At 46.0% G+C, this 18,804-nt stretch overlaps 2 protein-coding genes across 2 annotated transcripts in view; one reads left to right on the top strand and one right to left on the bottom strand.

The window, feature by feature from the left end:
- The window catches only part of nol6 (nucleolar protein 6 (RNA-associated)), a 63,971-nt gene that overhangs the window by 24,694 nt on the left and 20,473 nt on the right, over positions 1 to 18,804 (bottom strand). Inside the window, exons 15-22 of the mRNA XM_084327689.1 lie at positions 13,370 to 13,445; positions 13,047 to 13,187; positions 9,908 to 10,025; positions 9,190 to 9,344; positions 8,821 to 8,984; positions 7,654 to 7,806; positions 4,201 to 4,298; positions 3,966 to 4,090 (exon numbers count right to left, since the gene is read on the bottom strand). Of these exons, the coding sequence (XP_084183815.1) occupies positions 3,966 to 4,090; positions 4,201 to 4,298; positions 7,654 to 7,806; positions 8,821 to 8,984; positions 9,190 to 9,344; positions 9,908 to 10,025; positions 13,047 to 13,187; positions 13,370 to 13,445 (1,030 nt within the window). The remainder of the gene's footprint in view (positions 1 to 3,965; positions 4,091 to 4,200; positions 4,299 to 7,653; positions 7,807 to 8,820; positions 8,985 to 9,189; positions 9,345 to 9,907; positions 10,026 to 13,046; positions 13,188 to 13,369; positions 13,446 to 18,804) is intronic.
- On the top strand, positions 13,420 to 18,799 carry LOC311239393 (E3 SUMO-protein ligase ZBED1-like). The gene is made up of 2 exons (XM_084327699.1): positions 13,420 to 15,171; positions 17,176 to 18,799. Exons 1-2 carry the CDS (start codon positions 13,696 to 13,698, stop codon positions 17,728 to 17,730), a joined length of 2,031 nt encoding a protein of 676 aa, XP_084183825.1. The 5' UTR covers positions 13,420 to 13,695; the 3' UTR covers positions 17,731 to 18,799.

Below are 18,804 nucleotides of genomic sequence, written 5' to 3'. Positions count from 1 at the left end.
TTACTGCCTCGCTAAGCCGTTTATTTATTTATATGTATTTATTCATGGAGCATTTATTTATCCACTCTGGTTGGATGTATTGTACTTGTGCTGTACAATAACAATACATTTTAATCTAATCTCATTTTGAGATCAGTCGCAAATCACTTCCTGTTGAATGGATCAGATGACGAACCTCTGCGGTTTTGCACACGGCTCATTCGCCTTATAAGGAGCAGGCGGGGCATGTCTGTATGCAAATTAATTGAGCGAGAATGCGCATTTGAGTTTATCATTCAACATACCTGGGTAAGAACAGATTTGGTGTTTTTGTCTGCAAGAACTCCTCCCCTTCGGAGGACAGAGCGACAGAGCGATCGCTCTGAGATTTTATCGCCCCACACCTATTTCCCGTATACACGTATACACAAGTAATCGTGATGGCGATGGGATCACTGGGGATTGTTGTTTTTAGAGTACCTTCTGGCTAAGGTAAGGTATATTCTATGTCTATTTTACCAAACCTGAAACATGTTTTTGTAGTGATCACAGTGTCGTATTTTACCGGACCTAAACCGTGCTTTTGGTAACAATCAGAGTTTTGAGTTCAAACGACCCCCCCCCCCCTTGATGATTTTGTGAAGACACATATGTACATGGTATATACCTTTGATTTGGAAGTATTTGGGGTTTCAGGCGGGCAACCCGAACGATTTGGGCATATTGCATGTAACGCGTCATATCTCGCGATCTATAAAAAAAGACTGGATTATTTTGGAAATGTTTAGCGTGTAATAGTGCACAAACTACAGTATGTAGAAATGAACTGGTTAGTAGTCAGTAATGGACTATGAACAATGCCTGTCAAATGAGCCATACTATTGTCTCCATAGCTATAATACAGAACACACGATGGGTCCGCAAACATCGCTAAAATGGTCAATAACGCTGGCGCCATTGAGTAGAGATGGGAAAACAGCGTGGCGGTCAATGTGTTAACTCATTTCCCGCCAACGAGTTTACTCGTTATTGGGCGCCATGCGTTGAACGGCAACAACGAGTAAACTCGTTATTTGGTGCGTTTTTCTTTTTTTAATATTCTATTCAATGTCACAGACCTGTATGTTGCCGTTAAAAGGCATACTGGGACCCCGAGGGTGCAGTACCGGCCAGATCCTGCTAGATGGCAGTGTCACCCACCCTTTGAAACCTTATATCTCACCCACAATTGGAATATTCTTTTTGAAATACCCCGGATCAAAGGACTATCTGACATCAATTTCAGCTTGATCCAACAATGTTTTCATATCGATCCAGCTGATGTGTTCAACACGAATGCCGTTACTGGCCATCAAAGCATAAAAAAATGAAACGCCAACGCTTATAGTAGAATACATGTAGCGCCCTATAACTCAGCTTTTCAGGAATTATCCCGGATCACTCCTAAACTACTGTATACTTATATTCACCACGGGATAACGCGCGAACGTATGCATGAAATAATGGAATAAAGTCACTGTCAAATGACTATAGTATTGTCTCCATAGCTATAATATAGAATATAGATATAGCTCTACAAACAAGGTGACGCACCCCTATATTTAAAGCGTGGCATAGCTAGAACGGGACAAGGCTAATCCCTGGCGCTGAATGAGTTAACAGACGGTTAAGAAAGAATATAAGAAAAATAATAAGAGAGTATTGGTGAATGAGGCCCAATGTTCTGGAATACATATATTACTATGACAACTGGACATGGTGTGGTGAACATGGACATGGACAAACTAACTGAAAACGTTGTTGGAGAATTAACGGAGGTATTGTAATATGTACCTTCAAATGTCATTTGTGAAGTTTAGTAGTCAGAATGGGTTAAATACAGAGGTTACATTCCTAATATATGTAAATGTACTTGAGTATTACTTTCCTTTTCGAAAATGTCATCTTGGTGAACGGCTTCTATAGTTGTTGTTGAATTTGATGCTTCAGGGGAAGCATTTCACTGCACTGTAATTTAACAGTTGTATGCAACAAATAAACTTCAAATTGAATTCAACAGTTGGCACATTTCCAAGGCCACTGCTGGAAAGCCGTCAGAATATCACCTACAGACTGCATGTGAACACCGTCACTGTGTACATGTCATCACATATGGACACGAGACACACAGACACATGCATTTGCATCTTTGGAATATAGTAAAAAAATAAAAATAAAAATACCTGGGCTGGCTCACATCTCCCTTTCAGTCATTGCAGGCCGACCGAGGGGCCGGCGCATAACTCAGAATCTCAACTCCCCCCACCGATCTACCGTACAAACCATTTTAAGTGGCCGAAAACCAACGCATTGTATTCTAATGGGGCATGATGGCATGAGTCTGCGGTGAGCGCTCCTATCAGGACGTTATAGAGGACGGAGTTCCAGCCCTCTATGGCAGGCTTATAAAAAGGGGTCCACGGAGTCGGAGAAGGATCAGTGTTTACGTTTCACATCCAGGGTCTGAGAGGCGGGACAGCAGGACGCGTATCCCAGTCAGCTGAGCACTATGGGGGGCCGGCACGTCCACCTTCTCCCTGTGCTACTGTGCGCCGCTGGGCTGTTTTACAACTATGCCGTCGCTCACAGGGAGGATTTGAAAACACGATATTTAAGTAGTTTCGTTTTGGCGGAGGACAGCACTGAAAGGCAACTGGTGAGCAGTGGACAGTGGTTGAGGCAAAGTTTGGTGTTTGATCAAATTAATGATACCTTCATGGAGCTTATTTATGTATTTATTTTGATTGATAAACAATCTACAGCTAATATAATTTTAATAACTAGCTAATATCCTGTATAACATGTCATGTTTCCAGATAAGTGATTCGTTCACTGTAATATTTAAGATTTTAAAAGATAATTCATATAATATGGCATATCATATTTCCAGATTAGTCATCTGTTTAATATACAATTTTCTGTGTCGAGTTCAACAATTCACATATACAGTGTTATAACATTTCCAGATTAATGATCTACATGGGGTTCTGGAGAGACTTAAGAACAGTGGGTTTCCGTCCCATGAGAAGAAACAAGGTTACCTGCAGATGGTACGTGATGGGATTCCTCACTCAAACTAATACTGTATATTTCTGTATATTCTGACTGTATATTTTATAAGAATGTATATACATTGTATGTGGAAATGTATATCCCGGACCGTATTTTATTCGTAGTCTTATTTTTATTCCTGACTTTTGTTTTTGACTACCTAAATGTGAGCGATCTGTAGTGCCAAATTTCCCTCGGGATGAATAAAGTGCCAAATTTCCCTCGGGATGAATAAAGTATTTCTATTCTATTCTAATACGTACAAACAATGTCCTTAAGTACTCATCAACCCTATCTCAATTTAGTTATCAAAATCAGGAGAGTCATAGTCATTTACTTTATAAATCATTGATCGACAATAGACCACTTCACGTTGATCTTTATTTAACATCAAACATACGTGACTCGAGGCCCAGATCGTTGTGGTTCTTAAACAGATGCTTGAATGTGTCCACAGTGTGAGCCGGGAGACCAGTGTGCCATGAGGAAGGGCTCCAGGATCGGGAAACTGTGCGACTGCTCCCTGCCGAGAACCTGCAACTCTTTCCTGCTCCGCTGTTTGTGACGCCATCTCTATTATTACTATTTATTTGTTCACGGAAACCCTCGTTGGCGGCTTCAAATAGCTCGACCGCGATACAGAGACGTGTGTGTGTGTGTGTGTGTGTGTGTGTGTGTGTGTGTGTGTGTGATGGGGCTGCTGTGGACTGGTTTGACAGTTATGAAATGTTCGGTTTTGTTTATTTAAGTACCTTGTTTTTACATGGATAATGTTCAAATGTAAATAACCTTGGTCAATGTGCAACAAATTTTTACTTTATTTGGTTCATTGTGGGGGAACATCACTACTGTGTGTGTGCGTGTGCGTGTGTGTGCGTGTGTGTGCGTATTCTGACCTGTACGCTGGGTGCCTGCTTGGTCCACATCGAGAGCTTCTTGTCATTGGGAGTGGCTACAAACATGACGGGCAGAGATTCTCTGGAGGCCATGAAGTCATTCTTGATCTCTGTGTAGTCTGCAGCTAAATGTGACAGAGAGGAGAGAGAGAGACAATTAAACCTGCTACAATAGCAAGAGCAGGATGTTGAAGCATTTGTGGACTGTATACAGAATGGGGGGGTCTGTACCGACCGGTGAGCTGGTTGTTGAGGTTCACCACCATGGGGTTGTTCCTCCAATCAAAGGAGGACAGCAGATGGAGGAAGCGAAGAAGGCCCACCTGAGGAGAACTGAGAGGCAGGCGCAGAGAGGCAAAACAAAAACACATTCATTCATGACCTACTGAAGAACAAAGGAAAGGAGGTGAAAAACAGACAAACTGGCTGATGACACAGATGGGAATGATTGGAGCTAGTGTGGCCAGAGACGGCATAGTGGTCAAGACCCCCGACTCAGGGTCGAATCCCGCCAGAAGCTCCTCTCCCGTGTCTCCTATTCATTGTGGTCTGTGGCTACGTTTGTATTGCACTTAAAATGTACATGTCTATGTAGTTTGTCATATTGTTATTTGTAGTCATGTTTTGTATTGCTTATCCGTCTCAGACCAAGGACCACAATGGAAATAAGTCTTGGACTTTTTTGTGTTTCATCCTTGATGTTTTCTTGAATCTTGAATTTTTTTAAATGTCAAATCAAATCAAATCAAAATCCCCAACTCTGTCTCCAACTCTTCCTTTCAACCGTCTCCAAAAAAGATGAAAAAGAAAAACACTAAAAGGGAGTGGACTCTGCCGCCATGATAGACATAGTTACCCTGGAGGTGTGAATGAATGATCATTACATTATATAGCGCTTTTCTAGACACTCAAAGCGCTCCCCACAATGTAGGGTGGAAATTGCCTCCTTCACCACCACTGGTAGCACCCAACCTTGGGCTACGCAGGCTCAATGGCTGCCATACACTGGCACCAGGCACACACAGGGGTGCAGTGCTCATGCCACGCGGTACCAAGCCGTTCCACCTCCTTTCTGAGCAGAAGCACTCGCGTGCACACAAAAATGCACTCGACTCGTTGTGCCGTGCGCCAAGTACCGGTACTCACCTGGCTACTTGTCTTTGCATAACAATAGCATAACAATAGCATGATAAAGAACGAGAAGAGCAAAACCAAAATACAAGCCCTGTACCAATTGGTGGGGGTTTGCTTGAGCTGTGGAACCTCTCACTATGTGACATATGGTCCCGACTGGAAGGATGAGACATTTCTTAAGTTGTGCTTCAGAAGGAAACTATCCTTCTGTAAACTGTAAGTTACATTGTTAATTTAGTTAGTAATTACTTTTCTAGTTTAAGTTAATACAATTAAAGAAATTGTAACTACAATGTATCTACAATTACATTTAAAACATTGTTTGTTTTTCCACCATATCTGTTGACAATATAATTTCTTTATATATTGAAGGCTACATCCTGCTACCTTTTTCAGATTCTCTATTTCAAGGCAATATTTACAAAAACTAAACTAAAACTAGTAATTTCCTATACAAACATGTTTCCTAATATTTATGCATAATAATGATTCTAATCATAATGCTGGTCGGAGCTGTTCTGTGAGCACACGAGGGAGCATTTATGCGCGGGAGCGCGCGTGCACGTGATGTCATTAATTAAAACACAGTGCAACCACTGGGAATTTGGCCAGGAACGTCGGGGAACCCCCTACTCTTTGCGATAGGCGCCCTGGGTTCTTTAACGACCGAATTCAGTTGGGACCTCGGTTTAGAGTCTCATCCGAAGGGAGCAGGCTGCAGGAAGAGCGACGCCATGATAGACATAGGCCCAGGTTACACGAGGGAAAAACAGGAACGTTGACATGATTTTGTTTGCATGTCCAACAGCGTTTTAGCTGGCATTTTCGTTCTCCTAGCGGCAACGCTCCAAGGGGGTTTTTGTTCTCAAAGTCCCTTGGAACGGTGCCATGTAAACTTGCGCGAGCCGGAGACGGAGCCGTTCACGTCCAACGCCCATGCGCACTAGACACAGACGTCCGCGTGCCCTCACCAACGTCTGGTGAGAACGTTGAAGAGAACCGGAAGAGAACAGGATCCAGCCATATTTTTCCAGCACTGGATTAGTCAACATGAACGACCAAGTAGCTTTATTCGTTTTAACTTCTTTAATTCACATTTTCTTTAGTTTGCAATAATGCAACTGCAAGCCAATGTTCCGAGACATATTGCCTTTTATTTGTAATTGTTAGGCTATTTATGAGGCAGGTAGCATTATGTTGAAAATTGATATATATAGAAAAAAATGGAGCCTCTAATAAATATTATTGCTCAAGACGCAAAATAGGCCACAACTTATACTATTCTGAGAAGATAATTCATCTGTATCTGGATAACTGAGGAACGGATTTTGTCGAGGCAAGTAACATTATGTCGGGAAAATCTATATCTATAGACTCACTGGTGTATTTTTCGTCCACGAAAAATGGAGCCTCTAATGTGCTCTCTCTCTCTATCTCTCTATAGACCGGTCTATCTCTCTCGATAGACTCATTGGTTGCGCGTAATGTAGGATAGACCGATAGACCGCTTGTGACGGAGACGACTTTCAGAACCTTCATTTGGGAGAAATAAATTATACGTTTAATAATAAGTAAGTCAACGGATAAGTTTAACAAATTCCATATAAATCGATAGTTTAGTGCCGGTCCGTAAAAATAATGCCAACATTAAACCGTCTGTGGCCGTCAGATAGACTCATTGGATGCGCGTTATGTAGGATAGACCGGTCTATCAAGAGAGAGAGAGAAAGAGCGGTCTATTAAAAATGATTAATTAACAGGAACAAATCAAATCAAATTTATTTGTAAGGTCCGACAACACATGTTAATGTCCCCATGGGCCGGACAAGTCTTCTTTAACACTTTGACTGCCGGAAAACGCTTTACAGCGTCATTCCCGGCCATGCTCAAGTTGCCGGAGGACGCTTTACAGCGTCCTTATATCAATATTTCAAAAATCTGCGATCGGATTCATATTTCCCCTCCGCTGGCCTGAGATCCACCAGGAGGACCCACTGAGCTCTCTGGCGGTTCAGGAGCGCCATCTGGTGGCCGATCGGCGCAATCGCCAAACAGGAAGTGCTATGGAGGTTGTGCTGGTCGGCCATATTACTTCCGGGCACTCTGTTTGGCTACCGGGACTCGATCTCGACACAATACATAGCGATCGATTGCCAATAACTCGATAAACAACATGATTTGGACATATATACTATTATACAAGCTGGAAATGGACCCGATATTTCTTCATACCATAATAGGTAAATTACTGTTCCACGCTCATCGCCCAACGGCGCGAGGAGGATACGGTAAGATTCAGCGTTATTTTTGATCGTATTCCATATAAACTGTTATGATGAACATATCACCCACACTAGATGAATGATATAACGCTGCCCACGGAATTATAAACGATCCCCCGCCCATCCGTTGCCCTCTGACCACGCCTAGCTTCTGACAATGAAAAGAGTTCAGGAGACAAACAACGTCTAACCTGACTGTCATAACGCAATGTTCTGAAAAGTGAAAATGAAACGTTCCCGTCTTCCCTTAGTGTAACTTCAGCCATAGTTACCCTGGAGGTGTGAAGGGAGCAGGCTGCAGGAAGAGCGATGCCACCAGCAGGTCGGCCGTGTCATCTGTGATGTCGTTGCTGAAAAGCTGGGACCCCAGCCAGCGCTTGGCCAGACGACACACCGCCCCGAAACACGCGTGCTGCTGCTGGAGCCTGTCGTGCAGAGGGGTAGAAGAAGGGATCGACGGGGAGGAGGGGGCAGGAGGAACGACGGGAGGTACGGTTAAGGAAGGAGAGAGGGTACGGCGGTAGGCATGGGACGGAACAAAGGAGGATATATACACGAGTGAAAATAAAACGTAGATAAAAGGATCAAAGGATGAGAAGTGAAAACAATGGGTGGAACGCTTCAAATACTAGGCCTGGAGCCTCCGTCTTGCCTCCCATTCAATTCCACCTCCAGACTTCAAAGTGAGGAAGTTCTGATTTTGCTGTGATAAATTACAAAAAACTAACTTTATCCAAAGTGACTTACCAGTTCTGTGCAATAGGTCAGCAGAAAGGGTACAACTCTTTCAGCTAAGTAACAATGTTCATCAAACAGTGTTGAACTTAGTTATAGTCTTGATTATTATTTTTTTTTTTTATGGACAGTGCATTAATCAACATCTTCAGTGTCCAAATCAATGTAAATGTGTCAGAATTAGCTAATGAGCTAGTTTTCATCTGTATGCATGTCTTTATGGTGTGGGAGGAAACCGGAGTACCCAGAGGAAACCCACGCGAACACAGGGAGAACATGCAAGCTCCACACAGAAAGGCCCCCTGCTGGGTTCGAACCCAGGACCGTCTTGCTGTGAGGCAGCAGTGCTAACCACTGTGCCACGTGCCGCCCTATTGATTGAAGAAGTGTGATTTTAGTCAACGGCGGAAGATTTATCGGGTTTCGGCTGCCCTAACTGTGGGTGGAAGTTCTTTCCACCATTGTGGAGCAAGGACTCTAGTGCGTGGTCATGGGAATCTACTGCCTTTACATCTGTAATTAAAATGACTAAGAATCATAACAAAGTCAAATCATTAATGTCTCTACCAATGTCCCACCCTTAGAAATGATCAGCATGGTCCCCCGTGTCTGTGCAGAAACCTGCACGTCATGAATGTCAACAGGCACTAGGCAGAAGACGCAACATGCTCTCCATCTCTCCCTCTAACCTGTGGTAGTCTTACCCATGCAGAGTGCTGGTCAGTAATGGCTGGTGTACGGTCTCCATCTCCAGGGCCTGAGCCTCCGCGTTGTCCCGGACCACCAGGAGCCCCTGGTCGTTCACACTCTCCCTCAGGACCTGGGGCTCCCTGTGATACGCAACCTGGACACGGAACACCAAGCCGTCCTGAACAAACGCACACAGGGGCGAAGACGATGCAGATTACAGGTTCAAGTTCAATTGGAAGAAGTGGGTGGTAATGTGCCACGTGTGTGTGAGTGTGAGTGTGAGTGTGAGTGTGAGTGAGAGTGAGAGTGAGAGTGAGAGTGAGAGTGAGAGTGAGAGTGAGAGTGAGAGAGAGAGAGAGAGAGAGAGAGAGAGAGAAATATACCTTCCAGACGTCCAGGTGTGTGGGGCTGGGCCTGCAGGTGTAATGGTGGTGTTTGTTGAGCAGCTCTCCAAGACTGACATGGAAGGCAGCTTTGATGTGGCGGAGTGCCAGGCGGTCGTGAGGCCACTTCCCACTGCCCTCCATGTGCAGGATGACTATAATAGGAGAGGGGGGGGGTGAGTATGTGTGGCGCCTAAATGCTTCAGTCAGCCATGAAACAATCAAATACTTCTCACTAGGGCTGCCCCCTCTTAGTCCATTAATCGGTCAATGTGGTCTTAGTCGACCTAGATTTTATTTATTGATAACTCATTCTCTGTGCTCTTCGTGTTGAATGAGTTATCTCTCTGGAGAACACTAGATTTAAAAGGTCACTCTGCGTGATTCATTCACATTTTTTACAGATTTGTATTAGTCAACCACAAATTTCTTTACTTCTTACAACACAATTAACGGTATTACATATTTGTGACATTTGCTGCTATTCTTCCCACCTCCCCACCCCCCCCCCCCCCCCTTCAAAAAAAGACTGTGTGGTAATAATAAATAAATAGCAGCATTTCTCCACAGATTGAACATGTCGCAGTGGGATGTGCTGCTGACCTGTGATGGGGGTGATATAGGCAGGGTTAGGGTTAGGGTTAGTGGGATGTGCTGCTGACCTGTGAGGGGGTGATGTAGGCAGGGCAGGGCAGGGTTAGTGGGGTGTGGTGCTGACCTGTGAGGGGGGTGATGTAGACAGGGCAGGGTTTACTCTCCAGGGGAACCAGTGACCTGGAAGACTTTTCTCTGTCAAAGAAGGAATAGTCCAGCTTCAGTGGCACAGGGGGAAAGACCTGTGGGGATGTGAATGAAGAAGAAGCAACCATGTGAACCAGTACAGTAACATAATAGTTTCATTTCACCATTAGTAACCTCGATGAGAGAAAGTAAAGCAGCGACTCTCCTGACCTTCATCTCCACAATAACATGGAATTCTGTGCAAAGTAAACCTGTATCTAAAAACAACAGGCCTCTCAGGTGTGGGGGGGGGGCTATCAAATGGGGGTCCATGACCTAATGCATATGAATTTGGTGGTCCTTGATGTGAAAACAAGACCACTAATCAACAGTTAATTGTTACTTTATTATAGTATTTTTCAATATAACAGTATTTTTTTTTGATTATAATAAAACACAAGATACTTGTGCCCTAATGATAAGGATGAATGCCCAATGAAGAAACCCAATCCCCTTGCCACACATCTATGCTACTCAGTTTATTCTGAGGACTGAGAAGAGGGAAGAGAGGAGGGTGGTGACCCAAAACCTAGGAAGACCACCATCAAGAGCCAGACCAGGCTTCACTCCGCCCAAAACCCAATCCCCCTATTTATAATAAAACACAAGATACTTGAGCCCTAATGATAAGGATAATTAAGCACTCATTGAAGAAACCCAATCCCCCTAGCAAACATCTATGGTACTCATAGTGATCAAATCAAAAGGTCATATATATATATATATTTTTTTTTTTTTTATCCACTTTTTCTCCCATTTTTCTATATTTTCTCCCATCCCAATTTCGTATCATCCAATTCAACCCTCCCCTGTCACGAACGCTGTTTCTTGCCTCCCACAAGCCGGCTGCAATGTGGACTAAGTCATACATAGCACAAGTCCCCTCCGGTACTTGAGGTAACAGCAGTCGCATCTTTTCACCTGCGCAGCTCGATCTCTCAGTGTCGAGGAGTAACGCGTGGGAGGCTCACGCTGCCCCCGACACTTCCCGATTCTACTGCGCAGGCGCACCAACCGACTTGTAGGAGTCGCTTGTTCACAACGCCCGATCCCCACCCTTCAGTTTCCCTCCCCGTAATACGGCCAATGTGTATTACTGCGGACGACCAGCTAAACTGAAAACAATGTGGAGAGCTGGATTCGAACACGCGAATCCTAGCGTCTCCACACTGGTGGCGAGTGCCTTGCCCACTACACCACCTAGCCGCCTTATATATATATATATATATATATATATATATATATATACACACACATATATACACACGTGCGTGTGCGTATGTAGGAAGAAATGGCTCAAATGTGAGCTCCAGGTGTTGACAATGCCGATGCTATATACCCTACCACATGGCCCCCAATGGCCACCACAATCCAACATAGCTAGGCACCTCGGGAAGGCTCAACGGTTAGTTCCAGCATCCCAGAACAACCCCCGTCCAGGCTAGCTTCCACTTTTCCATGATATATCCACACACTAAACCTCCCTATAGTGCCTCCCTCCCCAGTGATATGGACCCTATGCAATTTGCATACAGGCCAAACAGGTCCACTGATGATGCGGTCTCCCAAGTACTGCACAGCACCCTCTCTCACCTTGACCGCCAGAAGGGGGGCTATGTGAGACTGTTGTTCATTGACTACAGCTCAGCGTTCAACACCATAGTCCCCAGCAGACTGGTGGACAAGCTGATCGAGCTGGGTCTGAGCTCCGCTCTGAGCGCCTGGATACTGGACTTTCTGAGCGAAAGGCCCCAGGCGGTCAGGGTGGGGGGTCAGACCTCCAACACCATCACCCTGAGCATCGGGTCCCCCCAGGGCTGTGTTCTGAGCCCCCTGCTGTACTCACTATACACACACGACTGTGTGGCCAAGTTCAGCTCCAACTCCATAGTGAAGTTTGCGGACGACAGTGGTGGTGGGGCTGATCTCGGACAACGACGAGAAGGCCTACCGGGAGGAGGTTGAGGTACTGGAACGCTGGTGCCAGGACAACAGCCTGCTCCTGAACATTGGTAAAACCAAGGAGCTGATCGTGGATTATAGGAGAGGACAGCAGGAGACACACACACCACTGAGGATAAACGGGGCTACCGTGGACAGGGTGAGCAGCTTTAAGTACCTGGGGGTCCACATCTCAGAGGATCTGACATGGACAACACACATAGACTCAGTCGTAAAAAAGGCGAAGCAGCGCCTCTACCACCTGAGACAGTTAAGGAAGTTCAGAGTATCTGGGAAGATACTCCAGTCCTTCTACTCCGGAGCTGTAGAGAGCATCTTGACTGGAAACATCACTGCCTGGTATGGAATGGAAACAGCACAGCACAGGACAAGAAGGCCCTACAGAGAGTGGTGCGCTCAGCTGAGCGTACCACGGGTATTGCACTACCACCCCTGCAGGTTCTATACAACAAGAGGTGCAAATCCAGAGCCTGCAGAATAATGAAAGACCCTCACCACCACAACAACAGCCTGTTCATGCTGCTGAGGTCAGGCAGACACCTGCGAATACCAGCTACTAGGACAGAGAGGCTTCGGCTCAGCTTCTTCCCCCAGGCCATCAGAGCCTTGAACACTGAACTCTACACACACAAGCACACATGAGCACACACACGACACACGCTCACACACTAGCAGCCACTTTAACATGAGCAAGCACACACTCATGCTGCACACGCCCACACTTATGGCCACTAAGGAAAGGTCACTTTAAGAATAGTATAGTATAACTTGAGATTGTATAATATGGCATGTACATAAAGACCCAGTGCCTCATCCGTAGCTAACAGGGTATTGCACTCCCACAGGACCTAGCATGTCCTACCATGCTCTGTAAATAACTTATGTACATATACCGATATGCCCTACTCTGTTTACTTGTTTTATTGCACAATTTGTTACTACTATTGTATTATGCACATCGTTGCGGGCAAGACCACCCGCATTTCATTGTATACTCGTATACCGTGACAAATAAAACTCTTGACTTGACTTGACTCTTGACTCGACTTGGGTCAGTAGTCACCTGTGCAAAATGACAGATGGAAATTAATTGATAAGAACAAAGTGGGGTTTACCTGTGTGTATCTGAGGGCTGGGTGGGCTCCTTGCACTGAGGTCACAGAGAGAGGCAGCCCCTCCAATCTCCACAGCTTCCTGCTCAAGTCATCATAAACCTGGACCACCTTCAGACTCTCTTCCTCTCCAGTACTGGGTATCTGAGGGACAAATATACATGTATTTAACCAGGCAAGCCGGTTAAGAACATATTCTTATTTCCAATGACAGCCTGGCAATGAACATTACATTTCATGTATAATAAATTATTATACATTAAATGTAATAATACAGATTTGTTCACTGGCACACTCTTCTGGCCGAGACTTGCCACTACACCTACCTCTTGCCCCACGTTGATGACATCATCCATCATCGACCCAACATATCTCACGGAGGATTCGGGGATGTTTGCATGGCTGGGGAAGAAAACAGTTAGCTAGTTAAAAATTTTGACCAAATTCGCGATTGTCGTAAATGACTGACGTTGTCTTCTTGGCAACATTTTTAATTATTATTATTTAATATATACAAAACGGACACATTTGATTGTCCCAAGAAGGATCTGTTTTCGCCGCTCCGTCTTTGCAGACGTACGTTAAGGTAAACAACAGAGCCGTGTCTACTCATGTACTACTAGCTGGTTACGTTCACAGCCGAGGGAGGGCCATGAAGCGCAGGAGATGGAGCTCCGTGTGGGACTGCTTTGAGCAGGAGGGGAACTTCGTCCGCTGCAAAAAATGCGACGCCGTGTTGAAATACACGGGCGGCTGCACGACACACATGATGTACCATATGGGGAAGCATAACCACGGCGCAGAGTCCACCGGCGCGCCGGATGGAGAAACATCGACGGACACGGAGGCCCCGGGTCCCCAGGAGGAGAGAGGAGAGGAGGGCTTACAGGTCGCCCAGAACACCGACGAGCCGTGCGCTGACTCGGGGGAGAGGAGGCGCTCCAGGCGGAGCTCTGTGTGGGACATATTCGTCAAAGTGGACGACGGAGTCCAGTGCACGATGTGTAACACGAAGTTGAAATACATGAGCAGCACCAGCAACATGATGTACCACATCAAAAACAAACACACGCCAGAGGATGAAAAACGACATGCTCCCGACCTGTCGCACGTAGAGGTGACCCACCTAATCTGCAGAATGATAGAAAAGGATATGCTGCCAGTCAGCATAGTTGATGGCAATGGATTCCGTGAGCTCCTGAGTTACATTACGCAAAATTATAAAATGCCATCACAGGGCGAGATTACCAGCCGCATCGAGACACATTTCCAAGAGAAGATACAGGAACTGAGGGTGCTTCTGGCCACAGTTGACATGGTGGCTCTCGCCACCGACTGCTGGACGGCTCTCCCTGCAGAGAGGTACATAACCGTCACCTGCCACTTCATAACAGACAACTGGCAGGCGAGGTCAGCCGTCCTACAGACTCATAGCACGTCAGTCAGTCGCAACGACGCCACCATCGACAACCTCACGAAGACGCTAACCGAGACGGTGGCGGCCTGGGGAATCAGCGGCAGGGTGATCGCCTGTGTTCACAACAACGCACAGGACATCCTGCCCGCCCACACATGCGCCCGGGTCACCTGGGACTCTGTGGCGTGCTTCGCCAGCACCTTGCAGCTGGCCGTCAGCGACGGGCTGAGCGACGACGTGCTCGACGTCATCGTCGCCGCCGGGAAACTGGTCAAGCACTTCAACCACAGTTCACTTGCGAGCAAGGCCCTGGAGATCAAGCAAGCCCAGATGAGGCTTCCGCAACATAGACTGGTCCAGTCGAGCAAAGTCAGATGGGTGACCATCTGTGACATGTTCGAGAGGCTGGTGGAACAGCGCTGGGCCATAAAGGCTGTGCTGTCTGACCGCATGGTCACCAACCGGCAAGAGGCCCAGGCGCTCGAGATCGAAGACGACTACTGGCAAATCATCGAGGACGTCACGCCGGTGCTGGCGACCCTGAAGTGGGCGACGACCGTAATGTCCACGGAAACGGAGGTGTCCATCTCTAACATCTACCCCATCACGTTCAGCCTCCTCCAGAACCACCTCGCAGCCAGAGAGTACGACAGCAGACCGGTGTCCGAGTTCAAGCTGAAGGTCCGCGAGTCACTGAGACAGAGGATGGAGGTGAGCAGAAGCTGAGGGAGTCACTGAGACAGAGGATGGAGGTGAGCAGAGTCACTGAGACAGAGGATGGAGGTGAGCAGAAGCTGAGGGAGTCACTGAGACAGAGGATGGAGGTGAGCAGAAGCTGAGGGAGTCACTGAGACAGAGGATGGAGGTGAGCAGAAGCTGAGGGAGTCACTGAGACAGAGGATGGAGGTGAGCAGAAGCTGAGGGAGTCACTGAGACAGAGGGTGGAGGTGAGCAGAAGCTGAGGGAGTCAGAGACAGAGGATGGAGGTGAGCAGAAGCTGAGGGAGTCAGAGACAGAGGATGGAGGTGAGCAGAGTCACTGAGACAGAGGATGGAGGTGAGCAGAGTCACTGAGACAGAGGATGGAGGTGAGCAGAAGCTGAGGGTGTCACTGAGACAGAGGATGGAGGTGAGCAGAAGCTGAGGGAGTCACTGAGACAGAGGATGGAGGTGAGCAGAAGCTGAGGGTGTCACTGAGACAGAGGATGGAGGTGAGCAGAAGCTGAGGGTGTCACTGAGACAGAGGATGGAGGTGAGCAGAAGCTGAGGGTGTCACTGAGACAGAGGATGGAGGTGAGCAGAAGCTGAGGGAGTCACTGAGACAGAGGATGGAGGTGAGCAGAAGCTGAGGGTGTCACTGAGACAGAGGATGGAGGTGAGCAGAAGCTGAGGGTGTCACTGAGACAGAGGTGAGCAGAAGCTGAGGGTGTCACTGAGACAGAGGATGGAGGTGAGCAGAAGCTGAGGGAGTCACTGAGACAGAGGATGGAGGTGAGCAGAGTCACTGAGACAGAGGGTGGAGGTGAGCAGAGTCACTGAGACAGAGGATGGAGGTGAGCAGAAGCTGAGGGTGTCACTGAGACAGAGGATGGAGGTGAGCAGAAGCTGAGGGTGTCACTGAGACAGAGGATGGAGGTGAGCAGAAGCTGAGGGAGTCACTGAGACAGAGGATGGAGGTGAGCAGAAGCTGAGGGAGTCACTGAGACAGAGGGTGGAGGTGAGCAGAAGCTGAGGGAGTCACTGAGACAGAGGATGGAGGTGAGCAGAAGCTGAGGGTGCCTTTTAACTTGGGCTTTGAATCAGTTTGGAATATATATATATATACAGGTGCAGGCAGCTCAATAAATTAGAATATCGTGTAAAAGTCCATTTATTTTGCCGCATTGATGCAGTAATTTGTGCAAAAGGAGCCCCAACTAAGTACTGAGTGAACACACTTTTTAGTAGGCTGACATTTCTATATTAAAAATATATATATTTTTTGATTGGTTCCATGTAATATAAAACATTTCTGAGATACTGAATTTGGGGTTTTCATGAGCTGTAAGCCATAATCATCAAAATTAAAACAAATAAAGGCGTGAAATATTTCACTTTGTAATGATTGAATCTATAATCTATGAGTTTCGCTTTTTGAATTTAATGACAAATAAACTTTTCCACAATATTCTAATTTATTGAGCTGCGTCTGTATATATATATATAATCGTTATAAATATATAATCTTGCGTTAGTAGTAGGCGCCCTATTGCATTTTAACAAGATGCAAAAAAAATTAAAAAAAACAGGCTGACCTATTATAGTTAGGCCTAACAAAATAAATAGTTTGGTTCCTGTTGGCTGTCAGTTAAGGCCATGGGTAGGTAGGGAATTTCTTTATTTAATTAAAATGTTCACGACAACATGGATGCATGTACTCTGGCAGCATGTTTAATATCCATAATACTAAAGGTTTGACTAAGATTTGTATGAAACTTTATTGTAAAAAAATTATTATATATATTTTTTAACTCATAAAATAAATTGGGTCGCACCTAAATCGGCAGGGTCGGTCGGCAACCGGAACCAAACCATTTATTTTGATAAGCCCTACGTGGGGTTTTCTAGTTACTAGTAAAGTACTAGTTGATACAAATGTTGGACTTTTTTAACCATAGTGTTTTTACAGACTACTTTTTTTTCTTCTATTGATGTAATTAAATGTATCCCCCCCCAGGTTGACTCTAAAGATCTGGCCTCCAAGCCAGCTCTGATCGCCTCCATGCTGGACCCTCGTCACAAGCACCTCAGCTTCCTGACGCCGTCGGGGAGACTGACCGCAAAGATGAAACTGCTTGAAATCGTCGCCAAAGTGGACGCAGCGTCCACCGTCGTCGGCCCCAAGGCCGAACAGCAGGAGACGCTGGTGACACCCCCCGTTAGCCAAGTGGCCGCGCCGCAGCAGAAAGGCGGGGACACCAAGAACGCGATGATGCTGCTGCTCGGAGACAACTACAGCTCCTCCTACGCCAACGACTCGGAGGCCCAGGTGGACTACTATCTGAGGGACATCTCTCCCTCGCTGGACATCAACCCACTCGACTGGTGGAGAGTCAACGGCCCGAGGTTCCCGTGTCTGGCGACGTTGGCGAGACGCTACCTGTGCATACCTGGGATATCGGTACCGTCGGACAGGATATTCTCCGAAGCCGGTCAGACATTTACAAGACAATGTACGAGACTGAGCCCAGAGCACGTTAACATGTTGATATTTCTGAACCAAAATGTGTAGTGGTTTGGGCTCTAAACGTCAAGTATCTGCCGATACTTCTACTGAACAATATAGACTTTACAGAAGGCATGTTGATATAAAATGACCCAAAATGTTATAACTGTTATGAAAATTATGACTAAAGCCCTTTGATCTCTATCCCCCTGGAAATCAACAGAATGAAACCATTTCAGATATCCAATCTCCTTCCCTGAAAACATTGCCTAATCTACTCAGGACCCTGATTGGCCCATCAGTCAAGTCTGTCAGTTGTCCGTAGGATATCAGCTAGCTAGTCCAGTAGTCCACCAACCAACCCTATATCGCCCATGTGTGAAATACACATGCCGGTCCACTACAGGATAGTGTGTCAGTGTCACGATAAATGGTTATGATGCATGAAGGTGCATTAACGGCAGGGAGCGTTAACCCCAAAACAAAAAGGAAAAAAATATTCCACGACTGGGACTCGAACCAGCAGTCAAAACACATTTACCATTACACTACCATCCCATGTTATGGTTCTGCTCAGGGTTATGGTTCGTTTAATGTAACAGTGGTTAGGGCGAGGCTGTCCTAATAAGACTTAGTTAACCACAGACAGTCACACAACGGATACCAACTTAGCACCCCGGGTTCGGTACTAACTTGGCATCTCCTTTCTATGAACAGAGGGCCCCCATAACATACTGAGAGTTGTCTAAATCAAATCAAATTCATTTGTAAGGCCCGACAACACACGTTAATGTCCCCATGGGCTGGACACGTCTTCTTTAAACAAGTCAAGAAGAAACATCACAATAAGTCAAGAACAAAACAAAAACACCATAAAGTCCAAAAAATGTAAAATAAATGCAACACTCGAAGACATACCCCACGAGAAGGTAAGGAAAAACTCACTAAAACCTAGCAATAGGAAAAAATGCACCACAGGCAATGTGGAGGAGAGAAACCTTAGAAGGTCTCAGAGGGTGCACTAAAACAGTTATAACAACTCATACACCTGAAGCTGGAAAATAACACTCGTGATATTCTGATTGAATTCACATCATGTACTTTTTCCAAGAATAATTGAGACATAATACATTCCCCCCC

This window comes from Notolepis coatsorum (genome assembly GCF_963971535.1).
Source record: "Notolepis coatsorum genome assembly, chromosome: 1".
NCBI lineage: Eukaryota > Metazoa > Chordata > Actinopteri > Aulopiformes > Paralepididae > Notolepis > Notolepis coatsorum.
The sequence above is the reverse complement of the archived record's forward strand: the minus strand, read 5'-3'. Positions and strand labels throughout refer to the sequence as shown.

Coding starts and splice junctions, on each gene's coding strand:
- LOC311239393 (XM_084327699.1), top strand. CDS start 13,696: ATGAAGCGCAGGAGATGGAGCTCCGTGTGGGACTGCTTTGAGCAGGAG. Junction 15,172..17,175: donor CACTGAGACAGAGGATGGAG/GTGAGCAGAAGC, acceptor ATCCCCCCCCAG/GTTGACTCTAAAGATCTGGC.